This window comes from Bison bison, unplaced genomic scaffold, assembly GCF_000754665.1.
Source record: "Bison bison bison isolate TAMUID 2011002044 unplaced genomic scaffold, Bison_UMD1.0 scf7180017864519, whole genome shotgun sequence".
Taxonomy (NCBI): domain Eukaryota; kingdom Metazoa; phylum Chordata; class Mammalia; order Artiodactyla; family Bovidae; genus Bison; species Bison bison.
In genome coordinates this window covers 9,282,813-9,299,568 of record NW_011495072.1, presented here as the reverse complement: position 1 = coordinate 9,299,568, position 16,756 = coordinate 9,282,813, and the positions used below count along the sequence as shown (strand labels likewise).

General features: G+C 45.7%; 1 protein-coding gene across 1 annotated transcript; it reads right to left on the bottom strand.

The window, feature by feature from the left end:
• Window positions 1-242: 242 nt before the first annotated feature.
• On the bottom strand, window positions 243-11,194 carry LOC104981638 (oviduct-specific glycoprotein-like). Its single transcript, XM_010830844.1, has 11 exons — window positions 11,170-11,194; window positions 10,620-10,649; window positions 10,030-10,234; window positions 9,029-9,085; window positions 8,044-8,209; window positions 7,045-7,169; window positions 5,660-5,768; window positions 5,375-5,560; window positions 3,323-3,439; window positions 1,536-1,671; window positions 243-706 (listed from the first exon to the last, which is right to left on the bottom strand). Exons 1-11 carry the CDS (start codon window positions 11,192-11,194, stop codon window positions 243-245), a joined length of 1,620 nt encoding a protein of 539 aa, XP_010829146.1.
• Window positions 11,195-16,756: the final 5,562 nt, after the last annotated feature.

Genomic DNA, 16,756 nt, shown 5'->3' with positions numbered 1-16,756 from the left:
AACAGACTTTGGGATCTTTTATTCACAGCAGAGTTTTCCAAGTTTCTTTAAAGAGAGGACTCATTAGAAGGGTTATCAAGTAGTCCAAAGAATGAGTCCATCAGTGGGAACAAAGGGGTTGTCAAAAGCAAGAGGAGTTGTCCCAGGAGGTGAGATGACAGAGCCAGAGAGCAGCATCCACTTTTCAGCTTCTGTCTGAAGACCAAAGTAACCCACCAGGGGGTCAGGGTCCACCTCAGAAGTCAAAGTCTCCTCTCCAGAGTCTCAGCCCTCCCATCAGGGGTGACTGTCATCTTTCCAGAGGGGGTGGTCACCTTCTCAGGGACTCCAGCCTTCCTTCCTGGGGGTGTGACCTTCTGTCCAATCTGAAGGTGCACGGGATCCACGGCTATCCCTCCTGGGCTCCCCACCAGATGGCCCACAGGGAGCACAGGCTTCTCTCCAGGGCTCTCAGTCTTCCCTTCTGGAGCAGCAGTGTGCCTTTCAAAAGTCATAGGGGTCCTTGTAGGGGTCATAATCTCACTTCTGGGGGTTGTGGCCATTGTTGCAGACTTTCCTTTGGTCTCAGTGGCCACAGCCTCTCCTCCTGGGGGCAAAATACCCAAACTAGTGGTCAAATCCCTGGTCATAGTTGGCATTTCAGGGCCAATTGAAGAATTCACAGCAGTTGAAAACCACAATTTTGGTGAAGGAGTTGAGCTGAACTCTAGAAGAAATCAACAGAAGAGGGTGAGACTCCTACCTCTTCCTTCCCATCCTGTCACTGGCAGAACTAGAGCTGCTCCAGGGATGAAGTACCAGTTCCCAAACCAGAAGCAGAGGATTTCTGAATGCACCCACTTGTCAACACAGATAAAGTCTCCACACACAGAAGCCCAGCTTCCCCACTTAAACATATCAACATGATCCCAGGCACACATGGACACTCAGTGGGTTTGCTACATTTCCAGTTGAGTGACCCCAAGCAGGTCTGTCAGTTCTCTGTGCTCAGCCCCTCACTTTGGCCATCACACTTTGCACAAGACATGGACCCTGAGGCCTATTTCCTAACTTATGGAATCCTCAGGAAGAATCCTTTTGTGTCCCCTACTTGGGAGGCACAAGGAACAAGGCTGAGTGCAAGGAGGTTGCCCTAGAAAGCATGTTGTAAAGAATTAAGTTGCAGTTTCATTTCCACCCCTGACTAGCTGTATTATCTTTCTGAGTCCAGGTCTCCTCACAAAATGGGGGTTATAGACCATCTCCAAGGATGTTGCAGATTTAGCATGCCAGGTTCCATCTCCTAACTGCCAGTGTGTATAATAATGTCATGAGTATAAGGATTATTCCCATTTTGTAGATGGGAAAACAAAGCTTAGAGAGGTCAAATGGAGCAAGCATCAAAACCAAGATTAGAAAGCAGACTGGCCTGGCATCAAAGCTTATTCTCTTCTTTCATTGTCATTTTGCCCCAACAAAGCCTTTAAATCTCACAGAAGGGACCCACCCAGTGGTTTTGCAACTGCCAACCCAGCTTGCAGGTCATAGCTACTCACCATCCTTCACCAGAAGATAATTCAATGTGTAGACAAGGGGGAAAGGGCCAGTGCCACAGAAAGCGCCCGTGACATCATCCAGGTCCAATGTCCACACCATAGCCCCCCCAAAATGCTCTCTCTTTATGAAAAATGCCTGGAAAAGCAGTGGTCAGTCAACCTGCTGTACTAGCCATCTTCCAGACTGAGTACAATGGCAAAATCAGAAGGACTCTCAGAAGGCAGTATGGTAGGATGCTTAGCCATGTAGCCTGTATTTGACTCTAGCCTCTATTGCTTATTAGCTATGGGATCTTGAAGAAAAAAAAAAAAAGATACATAAGCCTTGTGGGTTTTAATTGCCCTCTATGTAAAAAAAAAAAAAAAAAAAGGATAAAATTTCCAACATTTTTAGGATCCAGAGTTCCTATATGCACATATTACAACATAGGTGGAAGTGGAAGATAAAATGCTAAGTGAAATAAGCCAATTACAAAAGAATACTATGATTCCACTCATTGAGGTGCTTAGAGTAGTCAAATTCATACAGATGGAAGGTAGAGTGGTGATTACCAGGAGCTGAGTGAGGAAAGAGTGGGGAGTCATTTCAGTTTGGAAAGAGGAGAAAGTTCTGGAGGTAGATATGATAGCTGCACAGCAATGTGAATGTACTTAATGCTACTGCTGCTGCTAAGTCGATTCAGTCATGTCTAACTCTATGCGACCCCATAGATGGCAGCCACCAGGCTCCTCTGTCCCTGGGATTCTCCAGGCAAGAACACTGGAGTGGGTTGCCATTTCCTTCTCCAATGCATGAAAGTGAAAAGTGAATGTGAAGTCATTCAGTCATGTCCGACTCTTAGTGACCCGATGGACTACAGCCTACCAGGCTCCTCCATCCAAGAGATTTTCCAGGCAAGAGTACTGGAGTGGGGTGCCATTGCCTTCTCTGTAATGCTACTGAAAGGTGACTAAAAAATGAATAAAATGGTGAATTTTATGTTATGTATATTTTGCCATAATTTTTTAAAGATTTTTAAATTCATACATGTAAGATATTTGGAGCAATATTTTGCACATAGTACATGTTCATAAATATTAAATATTGTCTGGTTCCCCAGCCTGCTAATCACCATTATCATCATATTAAATTGGAGATATTGCTTTATTTTTAAAAAATCATTTCAACATATCTTATGACATAGTGATGCCATAAAAGAGGAATAGAATGGATAATATCATGCCTTTTACACATAAAAGAAAATGAAGCATTTTATCCATGATTATTAAAACCTCAGATATAACTAAATGGAAGTTGTTTAGCATTGAATCCAGATTTTCTTATTACTTTACCAGAGTTCTCTTGTAAGACTGATGGAAAAGATTGTCATATGCAAATAAATACATGACTTGGCCAAATCAATTGGCTTCTTTCTGGGGTTTAATTTCCCCAAATGTAAAATAAGGAGGAACCAATTATTGCTAAGTTGGAAACTGTGAAGATTCTGACTTTTTTTTTTTCCCCTACTTTTAGGCTAACAAGTTAACCTGTCAGTTTTTTTTTTCAGTTTTATTTATTTTTACTTTACAATATTGTATTGGTTTTGCCATACATTGACATGAATCCACCATGGGTGTACATGTGTTCCCCATCCTGAACCCCCTTCCCACCTCCCTCCCTGTCCCATCCCTCTGGCAGTTTTATAGGCACATGCACGCACACACACACACTCACACACTGTACACACAAGGGTGTCATAGAAGCCAGAGGGAAACTATGTTGGAGCAATAAAGGAGCAAGCTCCCACCTTGTAACTAAAGCTGATGGCATCATCATAGCCAACCCACTCTTTCCCCTTGAAGGCATATGGTACGTACTGATCATCAATCCAGCGTTTATTCATTCCCTCAACGAAGGAACAAATCTGCAGGAGCATCAGAACAGTGATCAGCTGTGTGGAGTTCCATGAAGAGAAGCACCAACAGACAAACTGTTCACACCCAGGGGTAAAGACTTCCTCTCTATTTTGGATAAATTCTTACTATTGCTTATTCCTTTCTCTAATATCCATGGTGGATAAACAGGTAGAGAACCAAGGAGTGAGTGGCAGCCTTTAAGAAATCAAACTAGACTTTGTAAATAATGTCAATACCAAACTACTACATAACAAACCTGAGTCTAGACCAAACCTGTACCTTTCTCAAAGACTCTTCATAAACAAGTATCTCCTTTGCTCATTAAACCAACGTAAACTGATCCATCCAGGTATTTATCAAACTAATTTTTGAATCTATAATAAATGTAAAGACATGGAAGGCAGGGAGAACTAGGTTACTACATCAAAAAACCACTGACTGTAGACTGGGTACCCAACACTGTGCTGGAGACGGTATGCTGCAAAGATATAGAAATGTTCCATTTGGGCTGCAGAAGCTAATATGGAAGTTATTATTTTTTTGTTCATTAAAGGTGTTATCAAAACCTCATTAACATTACACTCCCTTGACTATGTCATCACTCATAATCAGGCTTCAATGGATTAGCAGGGAAACATCTCCAGGAGCAGGCACAGTGCAGAGATTGGAGAGACACCAGCATCCCCATTACCACCTCAGGCAAACTCTCCCTCTGGTGCCTGCTGTTCTTTGCCTAGGAGGTCCTGCCCACCCAACAGGATTTTACTGTGCTTCATAGTTCTGCTCAAAATCCACCAACTCCACACCCTACAGTCATGCACTTGGTGCCTCTTACTGTCTTCTCTTGTGTTCCACATTCCCTTGGATCCATGTCTCTTCCCCCCACTCAACAGCAAGCTTTGTTGAGACGGGGATTCGGGCATGGAATCGAGGTAGAGGAGAAAGAATCTGTGATGGGGGATGTCATAGAATTGTCTCAAAATAATTGCCTAGTGAGAAGGAAGGAGTCAGGAGCAGAGAAAAAAAAGACTGGCCATGAGTGGTTAATGACTGAAGCTGGGTGAAGGGCATTTGGGCATCAGGGAGTGAGAGGACGTTATACTATTCTTTTACGTTTGCATATGTCTGATTATATACATATGGTAAATATTAATTATGTTTATTTAGGACATATAGTAAGTGAGGATTGACTTAACTGCCATTTAAGAATCTTCTGCTACTGCTAAGTCGCTTCAGTCGTGTCCGACTCTGTGTGGCCCCATAGACGGCAGCCCACCAGGCTCCCCCGTCCCTGGGATTCTCCAGACAAGAACACTGGAGTGGGTTGCCATTTCCTTCTCCAATGCATGAAAGTGAAAAGTGAAAGTAAAGTTGCTCAGTCATGTCTGACCCTTAGCGACCCCAAGGACTGCAGCCTACCAGGCTCTTCCATCCATGGGATTTTCCAGGCAAGAGTACTGGACTGGGGTGCCATTGCCTTCTCCGAAGAATCTTCTAAGGGGTGAAATATCTGCCCTGGGTCCATGGCTTTTTCAGGGAATGAGAGGATGCTATACTATTCTCTTACTTTTGAAAATATTTGAACTTTTGAAAATATATATATATATCTTTCAAATATTAATTATGTTTATTTAGGCCATATAGTAATTCAGGATTGACTTAAATATTATTTAAGAATCTTCTAAGGAGTGAAATATCTGCCCCCCTCCATTCAGACTTCACCTAGTCCCTCACCTCTTACAAAGGGTTCAAATAACTTCCCCAAAAGAAAAGAGAATATCCCAGAGACTGGATGTCCCTTACCACAGCAAACCACCTCCTTGTCCTGTCTCTAGCCCTCAGTCTTGCCTTGGTCCCTTGTCCCTACTTTGGCCCTGGGCTCGGGTCGGGGAGCCCTAACTCACAGACAGAGGTTCACAGACAGAGGTTCCCATTCCCGTCACCTCATAATAAGCCAAGAAGCCAGCTTGCTTGGTGTACTTCCCTGGAGATGCTGGTCCCACAGCTTGTGCCCTCAGCTCATTCTGTGAGGCTTTGAGGAGGTGAAAAGTACGTCCATAGGTGGGGAGCCCCATGAGGAGCTTCTCAGGGGGGACCCCAAGCTGTCGCCAGTAATTCATGGCATATGCCTGCAGGGAGGAAGAACACAACCCCTCCTTGTTACCAAGAGCCACTGGCCTGGCTCAGGGGTGCATGTCTGGGCTGCCTGACAGCTTTCCTTTTCTTACCGAAGATTTGGGGTCTCCAGGCAGAGAGAACAGAGGGCTATTGTGTCCTGTGACCTTTTCCCAGCTTCCATGTAAGTCGTAAGACAAGATGCTGATGAAATCCAGGAGTCTGTAAGGGGCAAGAAGAGGAGGTATGAAGATCATGCTAGCTAGACTTTCACAACACCAACTAGCTAACTAGCTGAATGTCGGCCACCCAACACCCCTGCCATCTCTGCCTACTGAGATGGGGGCTAGGGACTGCCTGAGCCATGCCCTGCTTGTGAGAGCCTGCCCTGGAACACACAGCTGGTGAGGGACAGTGGTGTGTCAGGACCTATGCCCTCCGGAGAGTATCCAAGGGAGTGGATGGGATCAGAACAGGAAACAAAGGCATTCAGGCTGATATAAGTGTAGCAGAGGTCTGAATAAATGACATGTGTAATCAGACAGCATAAAAGTGCATCCATCTTTCTACTGTTTGAGGAACCGGTGAAACCCATCTCTTCCAGAAAGCTTTCCAGATGGTGAAGTGTAATTGAGCCTTACCAAGTCACAGTGTAGAGGTTAACATGGATTATCTAATTTAATTTTAATCTGGTTAATGTCCTAATTACCATAATTGTCCCCATTTTAAAATGAAAAAATTGAAACTCACACAGTTACCTAATTTGGCTAAGGTGACCCAGCTGGATGAAGGTGGAGTCCTCAATCCTGCCTGGCTATAAGACCAACACTAGCCAACTCAGCTCACTGGATCTCTCACCTCTCTCCTGACACACGGAACCCACTCTCCCTAAGTGTCATCACACACAGCAATAGCATCATCTCAGGTATGTTGCATCTGCCTCACTTTTAACATCAGGAAACACTTGATTCTTGAACTTTGATAGAATTAGTCCAGAACTGGCATGCCCAGAGAGATATGAGCTCCCTCCGTCTGGTTTTGTGACTTTGGCATGAAGACCTCTGCTCTGAAAATGGGCCCTGACTGGGCATTCCTATTTTTGTTTCAGAGGCAGTAGTTGGTAACTCACCCATGTCTCTGATGCCAGCCCTCTGGCACCCAGTACACACCCACAGGGGACTCCAGCAGAACAGAGGTCAAGCCCCTGGATTCACTCCTTGAGGCCCAGCTATGGACGATGCTGATACCTACCCAAAGGGATGCTGTGGTGTGGCCAGATGCTCCATTACTCCCCTCTGATCTCCTCAGGAAAGTCCAGGCTATAAGGAATAATCCTTGTCCCCACCTACATTCGTGCTTAGCCCACTTCCCACAGGTGCTCTCACAGCAGGGCAGGAAGTCAAAGCTCCAGGACAGTGCTGGGCACCTCTGGGTTCTGAGCCCAAGATGCCTTCTTCCCTCCAGTGCCCCCCTCACCAGGTGAGGAGCACCCACTCACCTGCCCAGAAGGTGTGCATCATATGCTTTCTGGACGACATGGGGGTCCCCAGAGACGGCAGCAGACAGCAGTAGCCTTGGACGCATGGTGAGCTGAGCCTCATTCTTGAAGGCCTGCAGGAGCTCCTGGGAAGAGAGAGGCAGATGAGAGAAATGGACAAAGTAGAGTCGAGTTGGGGAAAGCAGGAGTCATCCAGGAAACAATCTTCCGCAATAACAGAGCCCCTGGAGCCAGGAGAGTCAGACACAGGCCCTGCCCACAGGTTCCCAAGAAAGGAGGATGTGAGCCAGTGCAGTAAGGCATTGGGCAGAAGGCTGGCTGCAGGCCCAGGAGCAGAATTCAGACAGCCTGCCTGAGGGAGTCCAGCAGATGCATGGAGAAAGTGTCACTCAGGCTGGAGGGCTGGGGCCAGGCCAGTGGTGATGGAGGGAAAGACCTCCACAGGGCCCCTGCTCAGTAGCCTCTGTCCACACCTGCAGATGACAGCAGTAAAAGAACCTTCTGTGACCACTCTCCTGCCCTGCCCCCAGCCCTAGGCTCCTCCTGTGCCTGGAGCCCAGACATGGTCAAAATAGAATCACTTTTGGATTTGGGAGCTGCCATGCTGGCCTTTTGGAGAAGGCCATGGCACCCCACTCTGGTACTCTTGCCTGGAGAACCCCATGGCAGAGGAGCCTGGTAGGCTGCAGTCCATGGGGTCGCTAAGGGTCGGACACGACGGAGCGACTTCACTTTCACTTTTCACTTTCATGCACTGGAGAAGGAAATGGCAACCCACTCCAGTGTTCTTGCCTGGAGAATCCCAGGGGCAGGGAAGCCTCATGGGCTGCCATCTATGGGGTCGCACAGAGTCGGACATGACTGAAGCGACTTAGCAGCAGCAGCAGCAGCATGCTGGCCTTTTCATCATGAAGCACAGGGAAGCCAGCAACTCCATGGGGTGGCAAAAGAGTTGCACATGACTTAGCCACTGGACAACAACAACAAAGCTGGCCTTACTTCAAGTAAGGAGAGAAAGGTCCAGCGGTCACGCACAGGGCTGCCTCTGAGTCCAGGGTACAAGAAGAAGAGGTCCAGACCATCAAAGCCATGTGTCCTCAGGAGGGCGATCACTGAATTGACGAACCTTTCCCGGTTGGAAAACGTGGACAGCATCGTGGTGAACCTGCAGGGGGACCAGGGCCGAGGCCAGGAGTGCTTTCTGCATAACCGTGCTCCCCCCAACCACTCCCCTGCAAGGCTCTTTGGTTCATATGTGACTGAGGAAAGGAAGGTGGAACTTTAAAACTCTCAAACCTTCTTAAGTCCCTTCCCAGCCCTGGACTTCAGGCTCCAGGGAGGATTTGCAAACCACACCTGCCCCTGCCAGATGGAAGCAACACTCAGCCTGGGGTGGAGACAGTGGCTCAGAACAGCTCTGCCTTTGAAATGTTCACCCCTGGCCAGGCACTGACTCTTTGTCTAAACAGATAAGGGGAGGGAACGTGAGAAAAAGGCCAGCATTTCCAGAAAGATCTCTGAGCTAATGGGCCTCATAACATGCCACAAGAGGGCCAGGCTCTGACCAGGGGTTCTAGAGTCTTTGCTATTCTGTTTATTAGCTGTTTGTTCTCCATTTTTTCTATTATTTTCTCTTCCATAGTGAAGACATTATTGGAAAATCTTTAGAATAGTAAAGCTGAACTTTAAGTAATTTGGGGCTAGTCCTACATGCAATGATTAACCAGATTCAGACTTTGGCAGGCTTGGTTCCATTACCTGATCATCATCCCTAGCTGATCATCTCTCAGGAACACCTGGGTGAAATACAGTAAGTTACCAAAGCTCTCATTCATGCTTTTTTCCTACAAATTTGGAATGCAAACAGCCACTTTGTAATCCTTTCTCCTAGCAATCATGAGATAATGAGTGTAAAGCTGGCCTGCTCCCCTGACCCATCACCTCAACCCTACCCCAGAGAGAAGACCCAATAGCACAGACTCACCTCGAGGTGCCGAAGTTCCACCCCCCAATGGACAGCAGCGTTTTCAGCCCTCTGTTACTGTGAGGAGGGACAGAGTCGGTGAGCTGGATTCTCATTCAGTCATTTGGGGAACAGTGGGAAGTAGTGGAGATGGGAGGAGGGGGAGGGAAAGGAGGCAGCGGGTGGAGTAACCTAAGGGAGAAAGAAGTGGAGCCCAAGATGGGGAAGAAGGATAAAAGAGACAGCAACCAGTCCACATATAGATCATCACACCCAGGATCCCAGGCTGTCTAAGCCCCCCAAACTCCCCACTCCCATGACATTCCCAGGAAAAGAAAAGGCAGCCTAAATTTTCTCTTCACTCACTTTTTTGGTCAACAAACATTTACTGAGCAATTAATATGTGCCTCTGACTGCTTTAGGTGCTTGAAACACAGCAGTGAACAGATGGACAAGCTCCCTGCTCTCCTCTCTGGAGGCTGTGCTCTAGTGACATGGATTTTCTCTGCCCTTCTACAACCATGCACACAGCGACAGACCACTCCCCACAGAGGACAGCCCAGGAAGCCTGGAGAGAGAACACTGAGCACCAGCTCTCTGCTGGGCGCTGACCCAGCCACTGGTGTACAAAGACCATAGACACCAGCCCTTCCCTTGGGGTTCATTTGCAGGTGACAAATGATAATGAAACACTAGCACTTGTGAAGCTTTTGTGAGATGCAGCTCTCTCCAAAGCATTTGAAAATAGAATCCTGAGCACTGGGCTTGAAGGGTGAGTTGGGGTGCAAGGCAGAGAAGAGAGAGGAGCATATCCTAGGCAGGGGCACAGCAGCCACAGGGGCAGGGAGGCAAGGACGAGCTCAAAGTGCTGATCAACGGGGAACTCCCAGAGCAGGGACACTACAGAGAGCCCTTGACAGAAGGAGGGACCCAAGGATCAGAGGAAAGGTGATGACTAACAGAAGAAAAGACTTACTCCTCTTTACCTGTAAAATACAGCCCCACAGACACAGTGAACACACCTCTCCTTGAGCTTGTTGAACTCTGGGTAGAGGATTTTCTCATCCAGGGGATCCTTAGGAACAATCTGGTTGTTATTCATAGAGGCAAAAGCAAATACCAGGTGGGTGCAGAGAAACGGGTCCAGATCCCGGGGCAGGATTGAGGCAGGGCCGGGCCGACTGAATGCCCAGTTGGTGAAATAACACACCAGCTTGTGGGCAGCACCTGGCAGGGGACAGCAGACATTATTGATAGAAACCAAGTGGGGATGGAGCTCAGCATCCACAGAGCAGTGTTGACACTGCCCGAGAGGCTAGGCTACTGTAACTGCTCCCTCACACATACACACTCCAGAGCTACAAGGAGGGCAGGTCCTTCCCCCACTGTTGGGGTCCCCCGGGGAAAGAACACCTCTTGAAACCCTGGTCAGAATGGATCCAAGAGTATGGATCCTGGCACAGAGAAGACCCAACAGTGACTGAGAATCCGCCGTTGAGCCAATTTGGGTCAATGATCCTCGACGCAGAGCCAAGGCGGGCACAGGGGACACTGGACTTGGAGCAGTTCTCAGTGGACACTCTCCCCGGCTCTGGAGAGGACGTTTCCTCACCATCATGGTGTTTCAGCACAAGGAGCAGCCCTGCAAGAGACGAAGGAAGAAACACATGCAGATTCACACACACACCTCAGCTCACCCTCCAGTTCCCACAAATGCAGACACACACACCCTTTCCTCCTTCCTCTTCTCTACACTGAGTGGGTGAAGCCAGATCTATCTAAGCTCCTTTCCACTCCAATATACCCTACATGTAGACACACAGGCTTTGGGATGACCATGACACTGAGAAGTCCCAGCAAAGGTTCCGGGCCAGTGGTTCTCAACCTTGGAAGGTATGTAAACATAGTGATTTCCTGGCTCCTCCCACCGACATTCTGATCAATGGGTCTGAAGTGGAGGCCAGGCATAAAAACACTTAATTGCAGCCAGTGAGAACCATTGCTCTGATCACTTCTCCTTTCACTCTGTCCTGTCCACCTCTACCTAATCCAGGCCCCTGAGGCCCAGGATGCTTCTTGGGTACCACAGAGACAATAAGCTGATGAAGCCCAGCACCTCCTGAACTAAGAGACATTTGAGGGGTGGGACCCACCACACTCACCAACCCACAGTAGCAGCTTCCCCATCTCTGTGGTCTGACTGCTACAGGCCTAGGGCTGGAGCCCCTTTATATGAGATTCCCCAGGTACAACTGTGGGACAGCACTGGGACAATCCAGCCACAAACACACACAAAACCAGGGACAGTGATTAATGCATGGCTGCCCCAAAGTCACAGTGACCCCAGCATCTTCTGTCCTCCCACCCAGCAGAGCCATAGCTCTGAGATCCAACAAAGCAACAACTCCCTCTGACACTGGCACAGAGGAGGTATCCGTGACCGGCCCTAGTGAGGGCAGGGCCATGTTCAGCCCCTCTTCCTGGAATTCAGCCCCACATGGACTGAGTACAAGGAAGAAACACTGAAGGGCAGCAGTGATTCTGTTGTTATATTAGTGGTTAGGAAAATTGTGTAATGTAAAGCTAAAAATTCCCAACTATGGACTCAGGAAGGGCAAAGTTTGAATCCCAGTGTCAAAAATTAGTTTTAGCATCTGGGGCCAGTTACTTAGCTCTTTGAGCTTTAGTTTCTACACTTGTAAAATGGAGATAACACTTGAACTTACCTCATAGCATTTTATACTGATTAAAGACATAGCATGTGAAAAACTTAGTTCAGTGCTTTGAATTGTGGTGCTGGAGAAGACTCTTGAGAGTCCCTTGGGCTGCAAGGAGACCAAACCAGTCAATCCTAAAGGAAATCAACCCTGAATATTCACTGGAAGGACTGATGCTGAAGCTGAAGCTCCAATACTTTTGCCACCTGATGCAAAGATCCTACTCATTGGAAAAGACCCTAATGCTGGGAAAGTTGAGGGCAGGAGGAGAAGAGGGTGAAAGAAGATGAGATGGTTGGATGGTATCACCTACTCAATGGACGTAAGTTTGAGCAAACTCCGGGACATAGTGACGGACAGCGAAGCTTGGTGTCCTGCAGTCCATGGGGTCACAAAGAGTCAGACACAACAGAGCAACTGAACAACAACAAGGGCTCAGTGAAAGATAGCAGTTATTAGAGAAGCGACAAGAGTTTGCCCCCAGATCAGGGTTCTCAAACTCAAGTGCTGAAAGGCAGGTAATGTAAATTGGTGAAGTGGACACAATAGAATAGCTCACACTCCAATTGATTAGAAGAATAACAGTGCTCCTACTGTATAGCACAGGGAACTCTGCTCAATGTTATGTGACAGCCTAGACAGGAAGGGCATTTAGGGGACAGTGGATACATGATATGTATGGCTGAGTCCCTTTACTATGCACCTGAAACTATCACAACATTGTTAATCAGCTATACTCCAGTATAAAATGAAAAGTTTACAAAAAAGAATAAGAATGCAAGCCCAGTGATACACTTCAGGTAACATGAAGTCTCTCAGCTGGGAGACATCAAAGATCAGTATTAACAGGGACAGCACTCTGAGTGCCAAACATTAGTGCCACTAATGTTTGCCTTGCAGTGAAATAGAACCAATACTTTGGAGGATTCTTCAGTTTCTCAAGAGAAGACAAAAATCTGAATTTTTGAATGAGTCAATAATGTTTGAGCCAATATATGAGCCAATGGTGACACTGTCATGAGAGGTATCATAAACCTAAGAAATATAATGAATGCAGTTCTGGACACCTAATTGTCAATTTTTTAAAAACACAATAATAATATGAAGGATAAATAAAATAAGTATATAAGCAAATGTTTGCATGATCCACCAGTTTTCTTTTCTGCTACCAAGGTTCTCAAACCTTGAGTAGGTCCCATATTTCAGAGTGTGACCCTCCATCATAGGGACAGAAATTTTGTTATCAGTGTATCCAATACACCTGTCTTCTTAGAGATTCAGACTGCTCACTTAATCCACACACAATGGAGGGACTAATCAGATGTCAATAAAATAAATGCCACTGGGAAATAACAATGACTAGTGGTTTAATTTGCTTCATTTCTAGTATGAACACCAGGAAAGTGTAACTTGTATCAGTAAGTTGTTTGGTATCATGGAACAAAAACAATAAGTGGTATAGAATGTTTAGAGTAAAAATATTTCACTGAAACCTGGGAAAGCCTGAAGGAATACTCTACCCAGCAGAGGCTGTGTCTCCATTTGTTCATCTCTCTTTGTCTTCCTTTTTGTATTCAATGAATATTTCATTGAGCATAGGCCAGGCCCTGACGGGCTTCCCACAGAGTGCAAGTCATAAAGAATCCATCTGCCAATTCAGGAGATGAAAGAGATGAGGGTTTGATCCCTGGATCAGGAAGATCCCCTGGAGAAAGAAATGGCAGCCCACTCCAGTATTTCTTGCCTGGAGAATCCCATGGGCAGAGGAACCTGGAGGGCTACAGTCCATGGGTCACAAAGAGTCAGACATGACTAAGCACATGCAAACAGGCCCTGATAGACACCAGTTTCTGCTCAAGGAACCTCTAGTATAGTGAACACATGGATCACATCTCCCAGAGTTAAAGCATGTCTCTATCTTAGTCTCTTGGATTAAGTGCAGTGGGAGATACATGAGTTTTGTTTCCCAAAAACCTTGAGATCAAATACCTGCTCTGTAGTATCATTAGGTCCAACTGCATGCTCAATGCCACCTTCCATACCTTGGGTTAATGGGAACCTGAATCAAGAGATTCCTGAATGCAACACTGGATCATGTTTGGCAACAACTCACACCATTGGTTAGATCACCCCTAGTGTGGTTTCTAACTCTAATGACCAATCTCTTATTTGCTTCCCAGTTCCTAGCCCTTGTGCCCTAAGTCTTGTTTCTAGGTCTCTGCTTTGATTTCTCTTCCTGGTTTATAAACTGTAGGTACCACACTTGGTTTCTGGGGCCTGGATCCTGACTCATTCTTGCCAAGCTCCTGGGGCTTAACTGCCTGCCTTTTAAGACCTCCCTGATGTGAGTGCTTGCCTCTCTCTGCTTCTGAGCCTTCTCTCACCCCACCTCCTGCCACCCAGACTCTGCATCACTGAGATTTCCCACAAGGTTTGTTCTCTTCCACCCAAGGTTTGTTCTCTTCTCCTGCCAAGGGGGCTGGTTGTTAATGCTGTGCCCATCACAGAGACAAATCCGTTGGCCAGCTGAACCTCCTTCATCTGTACCTGGGTCAGTGCTCTGGACTCCTATCCCAGACCTGCCTGTCCCATACCTTCAAAAGTGACTGATGATACTGAGAAGAATGGCAAGATATAACAATGGATGCCCAGGAGTGACCCTTGCTTCATTCAGGGGTGACTGTGCCAAAGAGTGGGCAACTAAAGCTCCGTGTGTAGCAGATGATGAACAGCGAAACACTGGGCTATGTTGAAAACCAGTGTGCCATGTCGCTCCGGTCACTCCCAATCCTCCTCCTTGAGTTCTTGCTGTCAAAAGACAACCACTGCTTTGTATTTTTACACACCCATCAGATACTTAGAAAACACTCCTTCCTAATGCTTAGCCTGTTCTCATAAAATGAGAAAAGACACGTACAAATGTCTTTTAGTTGACCTGCTGAAGAAATTCCACAGCAAACAGCCCCTCCCATATTCTATAGCACTCCACTAAATGAGGGCAAGATCACAGAGGCAAAAGGCTTTGCGTTTAACAAAGCATTTGACCAAATTTTTCATGATTCTCATGTGGAAGAAATGGAGAAGTTTGATTTGAACAAAAGCAACTGGTTGACTAACATAAGAACACAAAGAGAATTGACTACAGATCAGTATAAACTTGGAGAGGTTTACCATGTCTCTAAAATGAAGGAGATAGACTAGAGTGTTGTTTCCCAGTATTTAATATAAAAGATGATTTTTGGCTGTGTATTACGATTTTTTATTTTCACATTTATGCATTTATTTTAATGTGTATTAAAAAATGTATACTACCCCCAAATCCCATGATTTCATATATTAAAGTGTAAAAATTGAGGCAACTCAAAAAGAAATATTTTAATAAAGTAGTAAAGGTGAAAATTATTCAATCTCCTCAGAAGTCATTTTGAGAACACCACAATCCTATTACCCAGCAACTTCCCTTTAAGAAATTTGCCATGCAGAGATATCTGCCCAATTATACAAAGAAAGTATGTTCACTGCAGGTTTATTTGCAACAACAGTAGCAACAAAAAACAACAGGCAAATCTCAGCTAACTAAATGACCATTATTGAGAGATATATAAACATGTTATTACACATTGTTATCCATTGAATGGCCTCTTTCTTTACCTTTTAAGCAAGCGACTTTCAACTGGGCAATACTCTGCCCCCCATCGGACATATGGCAATGTCTGGAGACATTTTTCATTGTCACAGTGGAGGCAGGGGTGGTACTAGTACAAGACAGATAAAAGCCAGGGATGCTGCTAAACATCCTACATTGCACAAGACAGCCCCTCATAACAAAGAATTACCCAGTATTGATAACGAATAATCAAAAAGGTGAAATATCCTGGTTAAACTTGAGTTGTTTTCATTGTTTTTCTTTTAATTCTATCACAAACCTGAGATCGTATATATACTTACCTCAATTACCTTAGATTTTTAATTAAACAACTGTTTCTTTTTTAATTTATTTTAATTGGAGGCTAATTACTTTACAATATTGTAGTGCTTTTTGCCATACACTGACATGAATCGGCCATGGGTGTACATGTGTTCCCCATCCTGAGCCCCCTCTCCCACCTCCCTCCCTATCCCATCCCTCTGGATCATCCCAGTGCACCAGCCTTGAGCACCCTGTCTCATGCATCGAACCTGGACTTGCGATATGTTTCACATATGAGAATATACATGTTTCAGTGCTCAGATCATCCCACCCTTGCCTTCTCCCACAGAATCCAAAAGACTGTTCTATATCTGTGTGTGTGTGTGTGTGTGTGTGTGTGTTTGGTGCTCATTTCTTTTTTATTATTATTATTTTTTAAATTTATTTATTTATTTATTTTACTTTACAATATTGTATTGGTTTGTGATACATTGACTTGAATCTGCCATGGGTGTACATGTGTTCCCCATCCTGAACCCCCTCCCACCTCCCTCCCCATCCCATCCCTCTGGGTCATCCCAGTGCACCAGCCCCGAGCACCCTGTATCATGCATTGAACCTGGACTGGTGATTCGTTTCACATATGATAATTTACATGTTTCAATGCCATTCTCCCATATCATCATGCCCTTGCCCTCTCCCACAGAGTTCAAAAGACTGTTCAATACATCTGTGTTTCTTTTGCTGTCTTGCTTACAGGGTTATTGTTACCATCTTTCTAAATTCCATATATATGCATTAGTATACTGTATTGGTGTTTTTCTTTCTGGCTTACTTCACTCGTATAATAGGCTCCAGTTTCATCCACCTCATTCCAACTGATTCAAATATATTCTTTTTAATGGCAAATAGGTTCCAAATAGGAAAAGGAGTATATCAAGGCTGTATATTGTCACCCTGTTTATTTAACTTCTATGCAGAGTACATCATGAGACACGCTGGGCTGAAAGAAGCACAAGCTGGAATCAAGATTGCCGGGAGAAATATCAATAACCTCAGATATGCAGATGACACAACCCTTATGGCAGAAAGTGAAGAGGAACTAAAGAGCCTCTTGATGAA